This window comes from Oncorhynchus tshawytscha, linkage group LG01, assembly GCF_018296145.1.
Source record: "Oncorhynchus tshawytscha isolate Ot180627B linkage group LG01, Otsh_v2.0, whole genome shotgun sequence".
Lineage (NCBI taxonomy): Eukaryota > Metazoa > Chordata > Actinopteri > Salmoniformes > Salmonidae > Oncorhynchus > Oncorhynchus tshawytscha.
The window spans coordinates 88,544,855-88,567,310 of NC_056429.1; the positions used below are offsets into that span (position 1 = coordinate 88,544,855).

The 22,456-nt window shown below is 43.3% G+C and overlaps 2 protein-coding genes across 3 annotated transcripts in view; both read right to left on the reverse strand.

Moving 5' to 3' along the window:
- LOC112259634 (neurabin-2-like) overlaps positions 1-3,759 on the reverse strand; it is a 33,957-nt gene extending 30,198 nt beyond the window's left edge. The window contains exons 1-2 of one of the 2 annotated variants that reach the window (XM_042327107.1): positions 3,427-3,759; positions 1,653-3,324 (exon numbers count right to left, since the gene is read on the reverse strand). In XM_042327107.1, coding sequence (XP_042183041.1) covers positions 1,653-3,116 — 1,464 coding nt within the window. In that variant the 5' untranslated portion in view covers positions 3,117-3,324; positions 3,427-3,759. Of the gene's footprint in view, positions 1-1,652 lie in introns of both variants that reach the window. The other variant, XM_024434259.2, reaches the window with a different exon arrangement.
- Positions 3,760-14,524: 10,765 nt separating this feature from the next.
- Positions 14,525-22,456, reverse strand: part of LOC112259622 (collagen alpha-1(I) chain) — a 36,468-nt gene continuing 28,536 nt past the window's right edge. Inside the window, exons 38-49 of the mRNA XM_042327110.1 lie at positions 22,182-22,343; positions 21,532-21,639; positions 20,698-20,859; positions 20,177-20,284; positions 18,842-18,895; positions 18,625-18,732; positions 18,294-18,347; positions 17,660-17,767; positions 17,241-17,532; positions 16,764-16,954; positions 16,336-16,578; positions 14,525-15,805 (exon numbers count right to left, since the gene is read on the reverse strand). Of these exons, the coding sequence (XP_042183044.1) occupies positions 15,659-15,805; positions 16,336-16,578; positions 16,764-16,954; positions 17,241-17,532; positions 17,660-17,767; positions 18,294-18,347; positions 18,625-18,732; positions 18,842-18,895; positions 20,177-20,284; positions 20,698-20,859; positions 21,532-21,639; positions 22,182-22,343 (1,737 nt within the window). The 3' untranslated portion in view covers positions 14,525-15,658. The remainder of the gene's footprint in view (positions 15,806-16,335; positions 16,579-16,763; positions 16,955-17,240; positions 17,533-17,659; positions 17,768-18,293; positions 18,348-18,624; positions 18,733-18,841; positions 18,896-20,176; positions 20,285-20,697; positions 20,860-21,531; positions 21,640-22,181; positions 22,344-22,456) is intronic.

The following is a 22,456-nucleotide window of genomic DNA, read 5'->3' on the forward strand; positions in this document are numbered from 1 at the left end:
GGCCCTTAACAGAGAGAACACAGTGGCAGAATACCTGACCGCTGTGACTGACCCAAACTTAAGGAAAGCTTTGACTATGTACAGACTCATGTGAGAATTTCTATTAAGAGAGGCTGCCGTAGGCAGACCTGGCTCTCAAGAGAAGACAGGCTATGTGCACACTGCGCACAAAATGAGGTGGAAACTGAGCTGCACTTCCTAACCTCCTGCCCAATAGGGAAATAGGGGATACCTAGTCAGTTGTACAAATGAATGCCTTCAACTGAAATGTGTCTTCCGCATTTAACCCAACCCCTCTGAATCAGAGAGGTGCGGGGGGCTGCCTTAATCGACATCCACGTCTTCGGCGCCCGGGGAACAGTAGGTTAACTACTTTGCTCAGGCAGAACGACAGATTTTTACCTTGTTAACTCGGGGATTCGATCCAGCAACCTTTCGGTTACTGGCCCAACGTTCTAACCACTAAATGTATGACCATATTAGAGACACATTTTCCCCTCAGATTACTTGGACCCACAAAGAATTCAAAATCAAATCCAATAATGATAAACGCTCATATCTACTGGATGAAATACCACAGTGTGCCATCACAGCTGCAAGTTGTGTGACCTGTTGCCACAAGAAAAGGGCAACCAGTAAAGAACAAACACCATTGTAAAAACAACCCATATTTATGTTTATTTATTTTGCCTTTTGTACTTGAACTACTTGCACATCGTTACAACACTGTATATAGACATAATTATTTTATTATTATTATTATTATTTTGGAACTTTTGAGTGTAATGTTTACTGGCAGAGGGAGGGGAAATGACCAGGCATATAATAATCTATGGCTTGAAGGAAATCTGTGGTAGGGCCACACTACATAAGGACTGGTTGTAAAGATGGAGACATATGAAATCTGTGGTAGGGCCACACTACATGAGGACTAGTTGTAAAGATGGAGACATATGAAATCTGTGGTAGGGCCACACTACATAAGGACTGGTTGTAAAGATGGAGACATATGAAATCTGTGGTAGGGCCACACTACATAAGGACTGGTTGTAAAGATGGAGACATATGAAATCTGTGGTAGGGCCACACTACATAAGGACTGGTTGTAAAGATGGAGACATATGAAATCTGTGGTAGGGCCACACTACATAAGGACTGGTTGTAAAGATGGAGACATATGAAATCTGTGGTAGGGCCACACTACATAAGGACTGGTTGTAAAGATGGAGACATATGAAATCTGTGGTAGGGCCACACTACATAAGGACTGGTTGTAAAGATGGAGACATATGAAGTACTAAATATAATTGAATACAGCGCAAAGTTGTGTACTGTGTGTTTGTGTGTGTAAATGCATAGGTGTGTCGGTGTGTGTGCATGTGTGTGGGAGTGAGAGAGGTATTGTGTATGTATGTATGTGTGTGTGTTGTGTGCGCACGTGCGTGTGTGGATGTGTGCGAGTGAGTGGTTGTGTGCGTTTGTGGGTGCGTGTGTGTATGGGTATGTGTGTGTGTGTGTGCGTGTGGGTGGGTGTATGTATGTGTGTGTTTGGGGGCGTGTGTTTGTATGTATGTATGTATGTGTGTGTGTGTGTGTGTGTGTGTGTATGTGTGTGTGGTGTTTATTCTACAATAAGGTGAGTGTTAACTCACCTTGATAGGCCCCGTGCTGAAGCAGATCTTCCGGCTGGGTGGAGGGTCCTCCTCTTCAGGCAGCCCAGGTTTCTCATGACAGCTGGACTCGGGCTCGTATGGCTCATCTTCATCCTCCTCCTCTTCCTGCTGGCTCCCTCCAGAGTCCTCCCCCACTGCGCTGTACATTCTGATAGCCACCTGTTCACCCCCTGACTGATCCTCCTTTACAGTCCTCTCTTCCCCCTCCTCTGCTGTACCCCCCTGGCCAATTTCTCCATCTCCACCCTGCCTCCCCCTCTCACTGCTAGTGCCCTTGGGAGAGGTCTCCCTTACCTGGGCCTCTCTCTCTGTACTGTTCTCACCATTCTCCAGAGAGGAGTGGTGGATGTCAGATTTAACTATGGTGCTGCTGGGCTCCAGGTCGCCAGAACGATCCTCAGATTGGCCCTCAATTTTGGCCTGGGACCCAGAGTCTGGCCCAGTCTTATCCCGGCCTTCTGTGGGCTCAGGGAGTGTGGGGCCACTGTGGCCTCCATTCTGCCCTCCGCTTTGGCCATCGGAGGTGGAGGAGGATGAGGCCCTGAGGCTTCTGGGAGGTCCATCCTGGTCCCTCTGGCTGCGGCCCCAACCCCCTTCCTCCTCCTGGCTGGTTGGTGGGAGGGCAGAAGCCCGGTTCGCCCTCTTAGAGATGATTTTAGAGTTGAGCTGCACCCCCACCTTGGTGCTGACCCCCCGGGAGGGCAGCGGAGGTGTGGAGGAGAGGCGATGCAGGTTGTTGCGGAGCTCTGAGGCCCGTTCGAAGACAGCGCTGAGCTGGGAGACGGTGGGGGACACGGCCTCGGTGGTGTCCAGGCTGTCCAGGGACTCCGTGCTGCCATTAAACCGCGCCACCATGTCCAGCCTGCCATCCTGGATGCCCAGGCCTGAGCTCTGCTCTGTCTTCAGCAGGACCCGGTTGGTGGCAGCAGCCTGCTTCTCCCGCTCCAGCTGCTGGGCCGCCTTCTGTTGTTCCAAAATCTTCCGTGTCCCCTGCAACTTGGAGTAGCTGGGTGAAGAAGCTTGGAGAGCCTGCCCATTCTCCGCTTTGGCATTAGGGTCAAACCGGTTAACCCGCTCTGAAACAGTGGATCCCAGCTTCAGCAATGCGCTGTGGTCCACATTCTCATTCAGGCTACCGGCTCTGGGGAGGGAGAGACGCACTCTCTCAGTAGTCTTCTCTGGGTCCTCCCCTCCCTCCAGGCAGGGAGATGTGCTCCCTGGGCCTTGCATCTGCTGAAACATGTTCTTGATACGGTGCACATTGGAGCCATAACTCCTGCGGCCGCGGGGGCCTTCCTGCATATGATCGCCTTTTGCAGCATTGTCCTTGGCAGGCCTCAGCGCCTGCATCCCCGCCTCGTATGCGTTCCGGTGCGGGGATGGGCTCCTTAACGTCGAACCGGAGCCGGTGCTTTTGGAAGATGAGGAATCGGTCTTCATCATGATCAGTCAAGCATCACAACCGCTGCTCAGCAACGACATATTTGCCTTTCCTTTCCTCGGTTGTCAGCACAAATTGATCCGTTCTCACTGACAGTCAATTATGTTGGGGAGACGGTGAGCCTATGTGCCGTGCTGACTAGAATTGAATAGCAGAAGAGAATTTAAAAAACGACGGTATTGTTTTAGGCTGCGTGCATCCAGTGTTTTCCTATGGAAATTGAAAACGATACATTCGTCATTAAAACGCCAACCTGACCAAAAACCCGGATAAAATGCACTGGTTACAAAAACAGAAAACTGGAACAGTAACCTCATGAACGCTGGATTTTCCACTGACGAAAGATTTATTCCGTTTAATCCATTTTCACCACCAGCAGCATCATTTTGATCTCTTGATTTTCTGAGCTGCTGATTTATGCCACTGTCCTCTTCGCTCGCGTTAAACGGTCCGTGCTATCCGGGTTCCTTGGGACGTCCCACCTCTGGAATTACCCCGTTGACATTTTAAATGGTTAGGTAAGGGTTATGGTTAAATTATGGTTTAGGGTATGGACGTCTCAAGGATCCCGTATATCACTTACCCACGTTAACGCTGCTGGGGATCGGGCGCAACGGGGTCATAGCGCCGGTCGTTTTCGCAGGTCCTCTACGTATTAATTCCTACACCTGGAATATAAACCTAGTGATAATCAACATATTTGTGAGGCCTACTTCATGCACACGTTTTATATCATTACAATTGTGATATCAAGTAGACGAGCCAAATAAACAAATCTACTTTATTCTAAAAATTAGGGCACTTTAGGACTCTGAAGAAATCAAAACCCGAGTGCGTCAGATTACGGTGTCCGTTTAATATCGTCGCATCCTGCAACCACTACCTGTCTGGCCTACAAGTTTGATAATGCAATGTTATACAATGTTTTAGCAGTGAGAGACATTGTGACATTCTTGTGAGGGTGTAGGGTAGAATATTTCCTCAGCTTCACTATAAAACCCTACCATGTTGGTTTGTAGGCTCTTCAATTGTAGGCTGTCGCCTAGTCTGGTTCTGCATCTCATGCGCTCCATACCGTGTCCGTCCAATGCGTTCTCTAGCTACGAATTAAGACTAAATGAGCTATATCTCAGAATATGTAGGCAGATAAGGTTTAACATAACGATCGGAAAAAAATATAACAATATAAAATCACAGTGATGGGGCAGACATTTTGATCAAGAGAAACCTTTAGAAAATATGCACTTTTTCTAACACTAAACATACAAATATGTATTTTACACAGTTATAAAGGAAGGTGAAATTTTAGTCATTTTATAAATTGATTATAATATATTTACAAAAAATAGAAGTCATTTCAAGCCTTATTCATGCAGTTTAGTTGAATAGGAAAGACATGAGTACCTGAGTTTGGGTCCTAAAATATGAGATTCTCTCTCTCAAAGTGAGATTTGAATCTTTCTTGGAGTATGCTTTGCTTGTGTTGATTATTTTGTTCCCATTAGATAATGACATGGTAAATCATTTGAGACATTTTGAAGTGACTTTTATTGTAAATAAGAATATATGTTTCTAAACACTAATACATTCATGTGGATGCTACCATGATTAGGGATAGTCCTGAATGAATTGTGAATAATGAGTGAGAAGGTTAGATGTACAAATGTCATACCCCTGCAAAAATGCTAACCTCCCCTGTTATTAAGATGTAATCACAGATCAAAACAAGATGACAGACTGGACAGGCTGATTTATTTTAGTCAATGACAAGTTGATTTTTATTTACATTGATCACTTATCCTATATATATATATATATAACAAATTATGATTCGTCTTTTACAATAGATATTTTAGAGAACTTACTATAAAACTATTTAATCACTGGTAAGAACAATAGTGCTGCCAGTATATATGCTGATGTCGGATGACAGCAGTTTGTGAAATGACTGTAAATATCATTTCAGCAGCTATGTCAAGTGTATTGTTGTATGCCATGAGGCTGAGTAGTGGTGTGGACACGGTGTTCAAGTGCAAATCAGTTCACTGCCCAAGTTCCATGTTATTTCTAACCTCATGTAAATGTAACCTATCAAATAGTGATATCCTTTGGTGCTTGTGTTCCTATCTACTTGTACACAGTATTATGCCCATGTGGCAGCGGTTTGTGTTCCAGTTGTAGAGAAAGACAGTCCAGAATGAATTTGAACCCTTCCTGAAACACTATGGTCAGGCCAAGATTAAGTCACCTTTAAAAACAGCAGAACCTGAAGTTTGTGATTATACCTTTAATGATTGACCAATAGCAACAACGTAATGCATTCCAACAGATAAATGTTCATTGTAATTTCTTCACATTTTTTCATTTAAAGCATCATTACATGTACAGGTGTGTCACAAATGACATTCATGCAGCAGTCTGCAGTGATCATCATTTACATAACATTTGAATAATTTAGCAGACACTTGCATCTAGAACAACTTACAGCACATTGGTAGGTGTCTAAACTCTCACTCTCCCATTCTGAAAAGCAGGGTGGGTCTACAATGATCCCATACTGTTTATGTGCAACATGCAGTCCTTCCCAGCTGGCTTCATTTTACCCAGACGCACTCCATGATAACGGCTTCCTCTACTGGTCCAGGGAGAGAGTATGATAGCAGTACACAGTACTGACTCATCAACTAGGGGCCCCATTTAGCACCTTATTCCCTACATAGTGCACTACTTTTGACCGTAGCCAAGCTGAGGAATAGGGTGCCATTTGGGACACAGACGCTGTCATGAGGATTTAATTTAAAACTTAACTCAGTTGAAATATGATTCTGCACTGAAACATATTTGAAGCATGAATTGCATAAAGGATATTTCTGGGCACAGTTTGGAGCCTGTAACGGTGTAAGGGTATAAAACATCTCTCCATTTCAGATCACAGTGACTAAGAAACAGAGCTATGACACATTCAGAGGCAGACGGTTCATAATGATTGACCTTCCAGGTATTTGTATTTATTATGGATCCCCATTAGTTCCTGCCAGGGCAGCAGCTCCTCTTCCTGCAGCTACTCTTCCTGGGGTCCAGCAAAATGAAGGCAGTAATACAATTTTAAAAACATTACAATATATTCATAACAGATTTCACAACACTCTAAGTGTGTGCCCCCAGGCCCCTACAGCAGTACCACATAGCTACATCACAAAATCCATGTGTACTTGTGTGTATAGTGCGTATGTTATCATGTGTGTATGCGCCTATGTTTGTGTTGCTTCACAGTTTCCGCTGTTCCATAAGGTGTAGTTTTATGTTTTTTTTAAATATATCTGATTCTACTGCTTGCGTTAGTTTTCTTGATGTGGAATAGAGTTCCATGTAGTACTGTGCACCTCCCGTAGTCTGTTCTAGACTTGGGGACTGTGAAGACACCTCTGGTGGTATGTCTTGTGGGGTATACATGGGTGTCTGAGCTGTGTGCTAGTTGTTTAAACAGACAGCTTGGTGTTAACATGTCAATACCTCTCCCAAATACAAGTAGTGATGAAGTCACTCTCCTCCACTTTGAGCCAGGAGAGATTGACATGCATATTGTTAATGGTTGCTGTGTACATCCAAGGGCCAACCGTGCTGCCCTGTGCTGAGCCAGTTGCAATTTTCCTAAGTCACTTTGTGGCACCTGACCACACGACTGAACAGTAGTCCAGGTGCGACTAAACTAGGGCCTGTAGGACCTGCCTTGTTGATAGTGCTGTTAAGGTAGAGCAGTGCTTTATGGACAGACTGCTCCCCATCTTAGCTACTACTGCATCAATATGTTTTGACCATGACAGTTTACAATCCAGGGTTACTCCAAGCAGTTTAGTCACCTCAACGTGCACAGTATTTATTACAATATTTAGTTGAGGTTTAGGGTTTTGTGAATGATTTCTCCCAAATACAAATGCTTTTAGTTTGTAAAATTTAGGACCAACTTATTCCTCGCCACCCATTATGAAACTGCAGCTCTTTGAATGTTGCCACGATTTCAATCGCTGTAGTTCCTGTTGTGTATAGTGGAGTCATCCGCATACAGACACACTGGCTTTACTCAAAGCTAGTGGCATGTTGTTAGTAAAGATTAAACGAGGCCTACACAGTTGGATTCCTGATTCTACCTGGATGTTGGAGAGGCTTCCATTAAATAACAACCTCTGTGTTCTGTTAGACAGGTAACTCTTTATCCACAACATAGCAGCCATAACACAATTTTCCAGCAGCAGACTATGACCGATAATGTCAAAAGCCGCACTGAAGTCTAACAAAACAGACCAACATCTTTTTATCAATTTCGCTCAGACAATCAGTCATTTGTGTAAGTGTTGTGCTTCTTGAATGTCCTTCCCTAGAAGCGTGCTGAAAGTCAGTTGTTAATTTGTTTACTGTAAAATAGCATTGTAACTGGTCAAACCATTTTTTCTAAAACTACTAAGGGTTGGTAACAGGCTGATTTGTCGGCTATGAGCCAATAAAGGGGTCTTTACTATTTAGGTAGTGGTATGAATTCGGTAATGGGAGAGTATTGCATCTAAACCATGTAAATAGTGGCTGCATCGAAATTGGCACTACCTTTGACCAAGGTGCCAAATGGCACCCTATTCCCTTTATAGTGCACTGCTTTTGATCAGAGCCCAATGGGCTCGAGGCAAAAGTAAGGCATTATAGTAGTGACATTTCAGATTCACTCAGTGACAGTAGTGAATATTTGTTTATTTATTCCTCCCACTGGCCTTCATTTCAGAAAAAAGAAAGCCCTACCAGGCTGAGACTCACTACAGTAGCTCAACCTGTTGGCCCAGCAGGGAGTAGTCTACTGTTACTACTAGTAGAGACTCACTACAGTAGCTCAACCTGTTGGCCCAGCAGGGAGTAGTCTACTGTTACTACTAGTAGAGACTCACTACAGTAGCTCAACCTGTTGGCCCAGCAGGGAGTAGTCTACTGTTACTACTAGTAGAGACTCAATACAGTAGCTCAACCTGGTGGCCCAGCAGGGAGTAGTCTACTGTTACTACTAGTAGAGACTCAATACAGTAGCTCAACCTGTTGGCCCAGCAGGGAGTAGTCTACTGTTACTACTAGTAGAGACTCACTACAGTAGCTCAACCTGGTGGCCCAGCAGGGAGTAGTCTACTGTTACTACTAGTAGAGACTCACTACAGTAGCTCAACCTGGTGGCCCAGCAGGGAGTAGTCTACTGTTACTACTAGTAGAGACTCACTACAGTAGCTCAACCTGGTGGCCCAGCAGGGAGTAGTCTACTGTTACTACTAGTAGAGACTCACTACAGTAGCTCAACCTGGTGGCCCAGCAGGGAGTAGTCTACTGTTACTACTAGTAGAGACTCACTACAGTAGCTCAACCTGGTGGCCCAGCAGGAGTAGTCTACTGTTACTACTAGTAGAGACTCAATACAGTAGCTCAACCTGGTGGCCCAGCAGGAGTAGTCTACTGTTACTACTAGTAGAGACTCACTACAGTAGCTCAACCTGGTGGCCCAGCAGGGAGTAGTCTACTGTTACTACTAGTAGAGACTCACTACAGTAGCTCAACCTGGTGGCCCAGCAGGGAGTAGTCTACTGTTACTACTAGTAGAGACTCACTACAGTAGCTCAACCTGGTGGCCCAGCAGGGAGTAGTCTACTGTTACTACTAGTAGAGACTCAATACAGTAGCTCAACCTGGTGGCCCAGCAGGGAGTAGTCTACTGTTACTACTAGTAGAGACTCACTACAGTAGCTCAACCTGTTGGCCCAGCAGGGAGTAGTCTACTGTTACTACTAGAGACTCAATACAGTAGCTCAACCTGTTGTAGTCTACTGTTACTACTAGTAGAGACTCAATACAGTAGCTCAACCTGTTGGCCCAGCAGGGAGTAGTCTACTGTTACTACTAGTAGAGACTCAATACAGTAGCTCAACCTGTTGGCCCAGCAGGGAGTAGTCTACTGTTACTACTAGTAGAGACTCAATACAGTAGCTCAACAGGGAGTAGTCTACTGTTACTACTAGTAGAGACTCAATACAGTAGCTCAACAGGGAGTAGTCTACTGTTACTACTAGTAGAGACTCACTACAGTAGCTCAACCTGTTGGCCCAGCAGGGAGTAGTCTACTGTTACTACTAGTAGAGACTCAATACAGTAGCTGACCTTGAAGTCTACTGTTACTACTATAGACTCAAACAGTAGCTCACCTGTTGGCCCAGCTTCATGTTACTTGTAGAGACTCACTACAGTAGCTCAACCTGGCCCTAAACTGGTGGTCTGGTTTGTTTGGGCTTTAGCCAACTCGTTTGTCAAAAAATGTTGCTACAGCACATATGGGACCCGGCTAGCGCAACTCCACTATGGAACACATACTGCTTATGAGAGCGAGGGAGAGATCTGGCAAACAAACATTCTGGCTAAAAATGATTGAATCAGATATAGAACCCATTGCCCTTCATGTTTGTGAGGTCCGCTCACCAACCAAGAATTTATAAAATAGGACAAACACCAAATTGAGACTCTGTACAACGTAAAACACCAAAAAATGCGTGCAGAGCAGACTTAGGCCAATACCCGCTAATTATCCAAATTTAAAAAAAAGAGTTGTTAAGTGCTACAACCAAATAAAAAGTGATTCCCAAACCTTCCATAACAAACCATCACTTACAGAGAGATGAACCTGGAGAAGAGTCCCCTAAGCAAGCTGGTCAAGGGGCTCTTCATTTCACAAACAAACATACCCTACAGAGTCCCAGGGCAGCAACACAATTAGACCCAACCAAATCATGAGAAAACAAAAAGATAATTACTTTGAAAGAACAAAACAAACAGAGCAAACTAGAATGCTAGTCGGCCCTAAATAATGAGTATACAGTGGCAGAATACCGGACCACTGTGACTGACCCAAACTTAAGGAAAGCTTTGACTATGTACAGACTCAGGTGAGCATAGCCTTGCTATTGAGAGAGGCCGCCGTAGGCGGACCTGGCTCTCAAGAGAAGATTGGTGGCAGTGTGCACATAGCCTGGTGGAAGGTGGAAACTAAACTGCACTTCCTAACCTCCTGCCTAATGCATGACCAGAGACACGTTTCCCTCAGATTACACAGATCCACAAAGAATTAGAAAACAAACCCAATTTTGAAAAACTCCCATATCTACTGGGTGAAATATCAGTGCCTTCACAGCAGCAACATGTGACCTGTTGCCACAAGAAAAAGAGCAAACAGTGAAGAACTACATTTTAAATACAACCCATGTTTATTTATTTTCCGTTTTTGCACATCATTACAACACTATATAGACATATGACATGTTAACATGTGTTTCCCATGCCAATAAAGCCATTGAGAGAGAGAGAAATAGATAATAATATTCAACTTGGATTATGATATTTGGTCTATACCACCACCTAGTGGATCAACTTCAAAGTGTACCAGTAAATTCCAAGTCAGGTATACAGTGCCTTCAGACCCCCGGACTTTCACATTTTGCTACGTTACATCCTTATTCCAAAATAGATTAAATATATTTTCCCTCATCTATACACAATAACCCATCATAACAAAGCAAAAACTTACACATTTATTTAAAATAAATACAACTGAAAATCATATTTACATAATTATTCAGACCCTTTACTCAGTACTTTGTTGAAACACTTTTGGCAGTGATTACAGGCTCGAGTCTTGTTGGGTATGGCGCTACAAGCTTGGCACACCTGTATTTCAGGAGTTTCTCCCATTCTCTGCAGATCCTCTCAAGCTCTGTCATGTTGGATGGGGAGGGTCGCTACACAGATATTTGCAGGTCTCTCCAGAGATGTTCGATTGGGTTCAAGTCTAGACTCTGGCTGGGCCACTCAAGGACATTCAGACTTGTCCTGAAGCAACTCCTGCGTTGTCTTGGCAGTGTGCTTAGGGTTGTTGTCCTGTTGGAAGGTGAACCGTCGCCCCAGTCTGAGGTCCTGAGCAGGTTTTCATCAAGGATCTCTGTACTTTGCACCATTCTTCCATTTAAGAATGATGTGGGCCACTGTGTTCTTGGGGACCTCCAATGCTGCATAAATATATTGGTACCCTTCCCCAACTCTGTGCCAAGACACAATCCTGTCTCGGCGTCCTCGGACAATTCCTTCAATCTCATGGCTTGGTTTTTGTTCTGACATGCATTGTCAACTGTGGGACCTTATATAGGTGTGTGCCTTTCCAAATCATTTCAAATCAATTGAAATTACCACAGGTGGACTGCAATCAAGTTGTAGAAACATCTCAAGAATGATCAATGGAAACAGTATGCACCTGAGCTCAATTTCGAGTCTCATAGCAAATAGTTTGAATACTTATGTAAATAAGGTGTTTCTGTTTTTAATTTTATTATACATTGCAGACATTTCTAAAAAACTGTTTTCGCTTTGCAATTATAGGGTTTTGTGTGTAGATTGATGAGGAAAACATTTAATTGAATCAATATTAGAATAAGGCTGTTAGGCTCTCCTATTCCCTCTCACATGGCCACAAACAGTGTCTGCGCATGTGAATGCGTTCGCTTCAGCGTGGTAGTCATGGCACCAAACAGCTGAGGTGGTCCTTGACCTCAACATTCTTATGAGGGAATTAATCCCCATTTTATGCACTTTTCTCTCTATGCGTATTCTGACGCAAGGAAACGATGAATAAGGTCATGCGAACCTGCCGGTTCCAAGAGGGAAAATCATCTACTTTACTTTTTCCTATAGAAATAACACAATTCTCCATTTACAACTTGTTTAGAGCTATTGATAAGAGCTAGGTAAATGAGTAGGGAATTGTAAATATAAATGACAATTATTTTTAAAATCTATTTTACCTTATAATTGCTGGAGACAAATGTGAAACCAGTCATATGGTAACAAAACTGAAGCATATCAACATATCAACTTTCCCATCGTAAAGTTGATGAAATGCTGCGCCATTGTGTATGATTTCAATTGTACAGCCCTTTAACTTGCAGTGTTGGGCACTCTCGAGCGTCTTAATTATAAGCTACCCCCACTTTCTCCATTTCCTGTTTCTATCATGTTAAATATTAGCCACTATCATTATCGACTGTCAGTAGACTTAATGACCACACATACTCAACTACCAATTCACTGTTCGTTCCCGTCAGATGGTGTAGCCTACATTATCATTCCATTTAATTACATTGTGTTATTTACCTTCATTTGCATCCTCTGTAAACGCCGTCACGGCCATGTGGTTGTTGCTGAGGATCATTAGTAACACATGATCATTTAAAAAATGACATGTAGTCTAACTGAATGTTATAAAGCAGAGTGGAGACCAAGCCTTAACCGACCCGACGAATGGCGTACTACTTGGCTGTGTCATCACACAGTCCCATGAATAGTGCAGGCAATAGACCAGGGTATAGGCCTACTATTTTACACTATTCTCCCATAATAATTATTTTACACTTATCTTCCAACATTAACATGTGTTAAAGAACTGAATGTGGCAATTTTCAGAATGAATCAAACCACCGTTTTTTTTCCTTTGGTGTGTAAAGGCTCTCCAGACCTGTTTTTTAAATGATTCATAAATACTTTCCTAAACCTAATCATTGGTAGGCAAATAGCCTACACGTAGTGGTATAATTTTTCTTATTTATATATATATATATTCCATGTTTTTTCTAAATAAAACCCCTAACTGACTCCATTGTTGTTTTAATGGTAATCTCGATCCCCAAATAGCCTGTGTAATAATTCTGTAATTACCAGGCAATAACATTTGTCCAGAGATGTCTTATTAATCAGAGGTGCGCTGCCAATGACGTGCCTAGTACTTAACATACTACTATCAAATAGAAGCATTTTAGGAACACAATTTTAAAAAAGCACAACAAATAGACTACTAATTACAGGGTAACCACACAGAGGCATCATTGACTTTTATCCACTTCATCCACGTCGTCTTCAGGAAGACAAATCCCCTTTAAAAAAAGTAAAATAACAGGATAAAAACTCCGCGTGCCATCTGCGCTTCATTTTCAAAAGAAAAATACGGAAGATCTATAAAAGGACATTGCAAATTTAGTAGAATCGCATCCACATAATCCACACGTTTCAGCATGTCTTCTTTTTGTGACTGGATTTGTGGATGTGTAGCGCCAAGCCTGGTTTGGAGGATATCCTTCTGGAATGGAACTGGCCGGAAACAAAAACACGTAGACCTGCAGTGGGTAGACCACAGACCCGTGTGAGGAAGATAGACTCTAGCCCTCACTGTAGCCTAGTCTAATTCAGAACTGTTCCACCGAAAACCTCCAGAGTTCAGTACAAGGCTACATTACTAATTCTTGGATCCCAACAAAATGGTGACTTGGCTCAGAAGTCAACTCATATTTATTATTGCGCAATTACTGTGTCATTGGAAATTAGGAGCACTGGACATTTAGAAAATGATACGTTTTTTTCAACCAAACCAACTAGAAAGTTTGTACTATGTTTTGAGCTGCTACAATGTTGTGTTGCTGCCATGTTGTGTTGCTACCATGCTCTGTTTTTATGTGTTGCTGCCATGTTGTGTTGCTACCATGCTCTGTTTTTATGTGTTGCTGCCATGTTGTGTTGCTACCATGCTCTGTTTTTATGTGTTGCTGCCATATTGTGTTGCTACCATGCTCTGTTTTTATGTGTTGCTGCCATGTTGTGTTGCTACCATGCTCTGTTTTTATGTGTTGCTGCCATGTTGTGTTGCTGCCATATTGTGTTGCTACCATGCTCTGTTTTTATGTGTTGCTGCCATGTTGTGTTGCTACCATGCTCTGTTTTTATGTGTTGCTGCCATGTTGTGTTGCTACCATGCTCTGTTTTTATGTGTTGCTGCCATGCTGTGTTGTTGTCTTATAGGTCTCTCTTCATGTAGTGTTGTGGTGTCTCTCTTGTCACGATGTGTGTTTTGTCCTATATTTTATTTTCAATCCCAGCCCCCGTCCCCGCAGGAGGCCTATTGCCTTTTGGTAGGCCATCATTGTAAATAAGAATGTGTTCTTAACTGACTTGCCTAGTTAAATAAATGTTAAATAAACATCCCTTGTTATCCCAAATACTCCTTACCAATGTGTTCTATGTCCTACAAGTCCCACTCGTCAGGGTTTGAGTCAGTTGTAATAACTAGAGCTATGTTGGTTAATGCCTCAACATTATGTTTCCCAAGAACAAGACCAACATGGGCTTATTTGAAGTTATGTGTTTGACTATAAACCTACAAGATTAGATTTTAATGAAAGTTAAACTTTTACGTTATTTGGGAGATTATTTTATCAGTTGCCCAAAATAATATATGTATAATCAGCCACGGTCGCTGAATTGTCTGTCGGTTTGATGTGAGCCGAATGGAGAAAGCCAAGGGGACATGTCAAACATTGTGTAGACCACTTCACATGCTTTATTCAGCATCCAAATAATTAAAAACATCTTGATTTATTATACATGTACAACATCAGTACAGATTCGCTTTTTTCAAAACCATGAAGGTGTGTCTGCTTCTCAGATTTTGTCAAACTCTTTTCCTTTTTTAGAAACCTAAAACGTTTTTCTTCAACAAACAAAACACAAACATCAGGAGGGTTTGAGTGGTGCTTTAGTGATGCAGTGATAGGGACAATCACAAGGGTAGCATAGAGGGTGGACACAAACATCAGCTGGGGAAATGAAATACAACTGAAAACATAACCACTTCCCTAAATCCACACCAGACACCATTGGCATGCATTATATCCACAGTAAAACATATTTCAGAACTGTTAATTAACCAACACTTGACAAAGAAAACAATTGTACTAGCCTGACAACAAGGAAGACAGCGTGTTGATTTGTTAGCACCAAAGATCCGATGGTTGTTAGCTAATTATGACAGGAAAGATTGTTCTAACAAAGACCAATAACTGGACCTCATGAGTTGATATTATAGCACCTTCGACATTTGTTTTCTATCCAATAATATTCCTGTAGTGTAAAATCGGCCCTAGGGTTTGTGAAACATTTTGGGTAACATGGAGTTCTTCTCTGAGGTAGCCATTAATGTATTCAAAATTAATGTGAATGTTCAGGTGTTTTTCTGTCATAAATTTAGAACAAGAAGACACTTCACTGTCGTTTTTAAGATGTATTTAATACCAGAAAATGGTACATAGCATTTGTTGCTTTCATTGTCCTTCCGCAGTGGTAAAAAACGGCAAAAAAGTCACCTGTATCTCATTGTGTTTCTCCATGGGGATTTTACACTTCATATTACACTTGTTTTCTTGTTGCCAGTGGAAACAAAATATATTTTTTTTAGTGTCCTTGATTCTTGTAAGTTTCGGTTGAAGTAGCAGTCCCCCAAATGTATTTTCTTCAGAATCAAAAACATGCAAACGACGTCTTCAGCAGAGTAGTTTTAAGCTCGTGGACCAGTGGCAGCCGAATGAGTTTGTAGGTAATACATAGAAAATAGAATTAGAGATGACTGCAAACAATTTCATGTCCATATTTCTTTTTGATTTTATACAAAGCAGACAGGGCCAACTTCAACGCCAAACTCCTGATCAGGTGCACCAACGTCCATAGGAGCGATGTCAATGATGGGCAGGCGAGATGTTTTTGATGTCTTGTAGTCAATGACTGTCTTGCCCCATGTGCCAGTATGTGACTGTGAGTGAGAGCGAGAGAGAGAGAGAGAGAGAGAGAGAGAGAGAGAGAGAGAGAGAGAGCATAGGTCAGAATCAGAAACCAGTCCAGTAAAGATGATTGATGACACACTAATCTCTATATAACCTCTGTTTTATTTAGTTACTTCCTTCATCTTTAGTTTCATAACATGGATTTCACACAATTTTAAATTAAAAATGAGGACAGTAGAAGAAGAGAATAGAGCAGAGTAGAAGAAGAGAATAGAGGAGAGTAGAAGAAGAGAATAGAGGATAGTAGATGAAGAGACTAGAGGAGAGTAGAAGAAGAGAATGGAGGAGAGTAGAAGAAGTGAATGGAGCAGAGTAGATGAAGAGAATAGAGGAGAGTAGAAGAAGAGAATGGAGGAGAGTAGAAGAGAGGTAGAAGACAGAAAACAGTAAAAGACGAGGGTAGAAGAGAGAATAGAATAACAGACAGCAGAAGGGAGTTGAAAGATAAGAGAAAAGAGTAGAGGACAGAACAAGTGGACAATAGTAGTAGGTGTCTCACCGTGCAGCCATCCTCGCTGACAGTGTATGTGAAGCGGCTGTTGCCCTCAGCTCTGATCTCGATCTCGTTAGATCCCTGGAGCAGCAGGGCCTTCTTCAGGTTGCCCGTGCCCTTGTCCATGTAGGCCACGCTGTTCTTGCAGTGGTACGTGACATTCTGGGATGCCTCGTTGGACATCAGACGCATGAAGGTCAGCTGGATGTTGACGTCCTCTGGGTTGGAGCCCTCGCTACCGTACTGGAACTGGAGAGGAGAGGAGGGGGGTTAGTATCATGAAGGCAGATTTGTAGTGAAGGCAGGTCACTAAAACTTGAGTCCAAGTCAAGACCCATGTCCCCAGTAATCCAAGTTTGAGTGTAAATCTGAGTCATTTCTACCCGAGCTCTGATTGTAGTCCTTGTCACATGGTTACGCTGAATGGTCCTTACCTGGAAGCCGTTGTCCATAGACTCTGAGAACCAGATGTGCTTCTTCTCCCTGATGTTCTTGCTGGTATACCAGTTCTTCATGGGGACAGTGTCCTGGGATGGATAGATGCAGGTCTCTCCAGTCTCCATGTTGCAGAAGACCTGGACAGCATCCAGAGGAGAGCCCTGGTTGGGGTCCACCCAGTATTGGCCTGTGGGTTTAAGAGAGAACAGAATATAAGCCATCAAGGTGCTTCAGGTGACCATAGAGGTCCAATAAAGTAGAAGTTATTATATTGATAGAGTTATTAATGGAGGTTGCTAGCTCTTTGATGTTTCCTTTTTAAATATTGAATAAATTAAATCATTCAATCATTCATTCAACCAACCAACCAATCAACCAACCAACCAACCAACCAATCACTGATCACAGCATGCCTACATACTATATAACCAGTGTTTGTCTGCGGCGTGCGCTGGACTGAGCCTGGACCTTACCGCTCTTCCACTCAGGGTGGCACATCCTGATGTCACGGCACATGCGGGCGGGGTTCTTCTGGGTTCCCTCAGGGCTGCGGATGTTCTCCACCTTCTGGCTGAGGCTCTTCAGGGTGGTGTCCACCTCCATGTCACGGTCGTTCATCATGTCAGGCTCATCAGCACGGTAGTGGTATCCTCCTCCTCCTCGCATGGGGTCAGGTCCCTTCTCCTGGTTGTAGATCGGTGCGACATGGAAGCCGCCGCCAGCGGGACCTGGAGGTCCGGGCAGGCCAGGAGAACCAGGAGCACCCTGGGTAGGGAAGAAGAAGACAGAAAGGGGTCAAATCTGGCATCGAAGGCTTGTGCTATGTGTGTGAGGATCTGTGTGTGTGCTTGTGCGTATGCACGGTACATGTGGAGGTCAGTGTGAGACTTACAGCAGGTCCCATCTCTCCATTGCGACCACGGGGTCCGGGGGGTCCGATGGGTCCAGGCAGACCGTTCATGCCATCTTTACCAGTGGAGCCAGAAGAACCATGGGGTCCCTGTAGGACACACAACAACAACTCCATTAGAAGTCATATACCTTGAACAGGGAAGTCACAGCGCTCACTCACCATTATTTAACTATTAACAACTTGACCTCTCAGCCTTCATCAATGGCCTTCATCAGAGGTCCTATTCCTTCCATTCCAGCGACAACATCACTAATAAATGACTAGATAGGATATCCCTGCGTAATCTGATGTAAGGAATCTTCTTGTTAAGGTTAAGAACACAACATCACATACAGGATCATTCTATGAACAATGTTATCCAACTGAAGACTGTTGTGGAGGGCAGGGACAATGTTATCCAACTGAAAAGTGTTGTGGAGGGCAGGGACAATGTTATCCAACTGAAAAGTGTTGTGGAGGGCAGGAACAATGTTATCCAACTGAAAAGTGTTGTGGAGGGCAGCGACAATGTTATCCAACTGAAAAGTGTTGTGGAGGGCAGGGCCAATGTGTAACTTATATTACATTATCAACCATGTTCTATTGATGAACTGGGAGTCAGAGCCATACTCACTCGGGGTCCAGAAGGTCCGTTAAGTCCAGCAGGCCCAGACTCTCCAGGGGATCCCTGGAACCAGATACATCACATTAATCACACATTATATCACATTAATCACACATTATATCACATTAATCACACATTATATCACATTAATCACACATTATATCACATTAATCACACATTATATATGTTAAAGCAAAGAGAACAACAGATCTTCAACCCAGACACAATGTGCATAATTCCTTAATGCCACAAATCACTAAAAACAAGTTTTAAAAGGGCAGTAAATTATTGTAAAGAGAAGAATCTAAATGTAACAGCATGAGTTGTATGATATACTCACAGCGGGTCCAGGAAGTCCGGGCATGCCGCTCAAACCTCTGTGTCCCTTGTGGCCTCTCTCTCCACCCTCACCAGCCTCTCCCTTGTCTCCACGAGCACCAGCAGGGCCCTACAGACACAGGTCAAAGGTCAAACATGTACTCAGCAAAGACAGTGGACATCCTTACAATACATTAGGTTGAGGAGAAAGGATGACAAAATGCTGACAGAAAACTTACAAGACCCCCACGACCACCAGCAGGACCGTTAGGGCCAGCAGGACCAGCAGGACCCTGAGAGAGAGAGAGAGAGAGAGAGAGAGAGAGAGAGAGAGAGAGAGAGAGAGAGAGAGAGAATCAAGGATAATTATGTGTGTACATTGATGGAACTCAGGGTAACGTTGTGTCAGGGTAACGTTGATATATAACTCAGGGTATGTCAGGGTGACATTGATGAATCTCAGGGTATGTCAGGGTAACATTGATGAATCTCAGGGTATGTCAGGGTGACATTGATGAATCTCAGGGTATGTCAGGGTAACGTTGATATATATCTCAGGGTATGTCAGGGTAACGTTGATATATATCTCAGGGTATGTCAGGGTAACATTGATATATATCTCAGGGTATGTCAGGGTAATATTGATATATATCTCAGGGTATGTCAGGGTAACGTTGATATATCTCAGGGTATGTCATGGTGACATTGATGTATGTCTGGGTATGTCAGGGTAACATTGATGAAACTCAGGGTATGTCAGAGTAACATTGATGAATCTCAGGGTATGTCAGAGTAACATTGATGAATATCAGGGTATGTCAGGGTAACATTGATGAATCTCAGGGTATGTCAGAGTAACATTGATGAATCTCAGGGTATGTCAGAGTAACATTGATGAATCTCAGGGTATGTCAGGGTAACATTGATGAATCTCAGGGTATGTCAGGGTAACATTGATGGATCTCAGGGTATGTCAGGGTAACATTGATGAATCTCAGGGTATGTCAAATTAACATTGATGAATCTCAGGGTAACATTGATGAACCTCAGGGTATGTCAGGGTGACATTGATGAATGTCAGGGTATGTCAGGGTAACATTGATGAATCTCAGGGTATGTCAGGGTGACATTGATGAATCTCAGGGTATGTCAGGGTGACATTGATGAATCTCAGGGTATGTCAGGGTAACATTGATGAATCTCAGGGTATGTCAGGGTGACATTGATGAATCTCAGGGTATGTCAGGGTGACATTGATGAATCTCAGGGTATGTCAGGGTGACATTGATGAATCTCAGGGTATGTCAGGGTGACATTGATGAATCTCAGGGTATGTCAGGGTAACATTGATGAATCTCAGGGTATGTCAGGGTGACATTGATGAATCTCAGGGTATGTCAAGGTAACATTGATGAATCTCAGGGTATGTCAAGGTAACATTGATGAATCTCAGGGTTAATTCAGGGTAACATTGTAAGCTAGTCCAACAAATGTCCAAAACGTAAAACGTCTTCGGCCTGAAAGTGACAGAGATACTATACTTGACCCCTAAATTGATGAGAAGAGGTACTTACAGACTCTCCACGGCTACCAGTCTTGCCAGAAGCACCAGATGGACCGGGGGCACCGGGAGGTCCAGGAGCACCAGGGGAACCAGCATTACCATTCTCACCACGGTCACCCTGCAATGAACACACACACAGGAACAAAGAGCCATGAGGGTAACAGCCCCAGTAATGGGGACAAGTGTTGGAGTTTCCTTCCTTACATTGTAAAGTTCTGGAAAAGAGCACCCGAAAGAGCTCTACATAAACCAACAGTAAGGGTTCTATTCAATAAGTCAAGCTGAAGTGTTACAGAATGCGCAATAGAAATATATAGTAATTCCCATTTGAGCTGACTTGAGCTGATACTGTGAATGCTACAGCGGGAACATTGCCTTTAAATTTCCGTTGAACATCATCGATGCGGAATGAATAGAGCCCTGAGTGTGTAATTTCAAGACAAGTAGGCTGGTTCTATTATCCAGCAGCAATGTTGTTTATAACAACAGTGTCATGGAAGAGTAAGACGTGGTTTGATAGTAGAGTCTTACCTTGGGACCGGGGGGTCCATCGCGACCGGCAACACCATCGTGACCAGTGGAACCTTCACGACCAGCCTCACCGGGTGCACCAGACAGGCCAGGGGGTCCCATGGGGCCAGGGGATCCACGCTCACCGACGGGGCCGCCAGGTCCCTGCTTACCAGGCTCCCCCTGAGAGAGGACAATGGACAGCTCAAGGGTTAAGACTCTTAAGATTTGGAAGTAGAGACAAAGAAAGCCATGAGAAAACTTAAGAATGAAGGATCTGATGGGCTTTTTGTGTGAAAAATAATGAAGCTGATTTGAGTTGTGAGGTAACACTTTTGATAGAAGTTAAAAGTTAAATACATGTTTAGTCATTTGGCAGATACTCTTATCCAGAGCGTCTTACAGGAGCAATTAGCTTGAAGTGCCTTGCTTTTGGTCCCCTGAGTGGTGCAGCGGTCTAAGGCACTGTATTACAGTCTGAGAGGCGTCACTACAGACCCTGGTTCCTTCCCAGGCTGTGCCACAACCGGCCGTGATCGGGAGTCCCATGGGGAGGCGCACAATTGGCCCGGCATCATCCGGGTTAGGGGAGGGTTTGGCCGGGGGGGTAGGCCGTCATTGTAAATATGAATTTGTTTTTAACTGACTTGCATAGTTTTTTTTAAATTAAATTTAAAAAAGGACACATCAACAGATTTTTCACCTAGTCAGCTCAGGGATTCAAACAAGTGACCTTTGGTTACTGGCCCAACATTCTTAACCGCTAGGCTACCTGCCGCTCTTACATAGCTACTTGATGCCCTTAAATAGTCATATGTTGAGTAGGGTGGGGGTGCTGTTGATTGGAACACTCACAGCTTGTCCTGGAATTCCTGGGCTACCACTGGCTCCCCTTCCTCCTGGGCCTCCCACAATACCACGCTGTCCAGCAATACCTCCGGGTCCGGGGGTTCCTGGGGCTCCCTGGAGAAAGAGAACAGATCGAGGCAAAGATGACATATTCTTCAATGCAGCACGGAGAACCCGAACAAGCGTATATAAAGGGATTCATCACCATGGTTTAAACTTCAGTACATGCATAACGTTTATGTCGCATTACATATTTGGATGTATTATTTTATATATTTGTTTTATTTAATTTTTATTATTTTGTTAAACATTCCATCTAGTTCTTTAAATTATCTGTCTTTTTTCGTATTTGTTTCGTAATGCTGAGAAACATATAAACATATAATAATATAATTATAATATAACAGCCCTTCATCCCTTCATCCTTCAGCACTTCATCCTTCAGCACTTCATCCCTTCATCCCTTCATCCCTTCATCCTTGATGTGTTGCTCTGTTTACTACTTTGTTTATTGCTGTTGTTGTTGTTTATTTGTTTAGTTGTTTATTGTTGTTGTTAATTTGTTTATTATTGTTGTTTATATGTGTATTGTTGTTGTTTATTTGTTTATTCATGTTTTTGCTTATATGTTTATATGTTTATTGCTCTGTACTTACCATTGGGCCATCATTACCCTTGGCTCCAGATTGTCCTGAGGGTCCTGGGGGTCCGGCGGCTCCAGCCTCACCGGGGCGACCAGCGTGACCAGTTTCACCACGTCCACCCCTCTGTCCCTCTTTACCAGAGGGGCCGGGGGGGCCTGGGGGTCCGGGGGCTCCCTGAAAACATTTAGGAGATGAGGGTAGTTTGTTTAGAGCAAATCTTTTAAGTATTACAGCATGTGGGTTAAAGATTTCTAACTTGATATGTTTCAGTGTGGATGAATGATAGA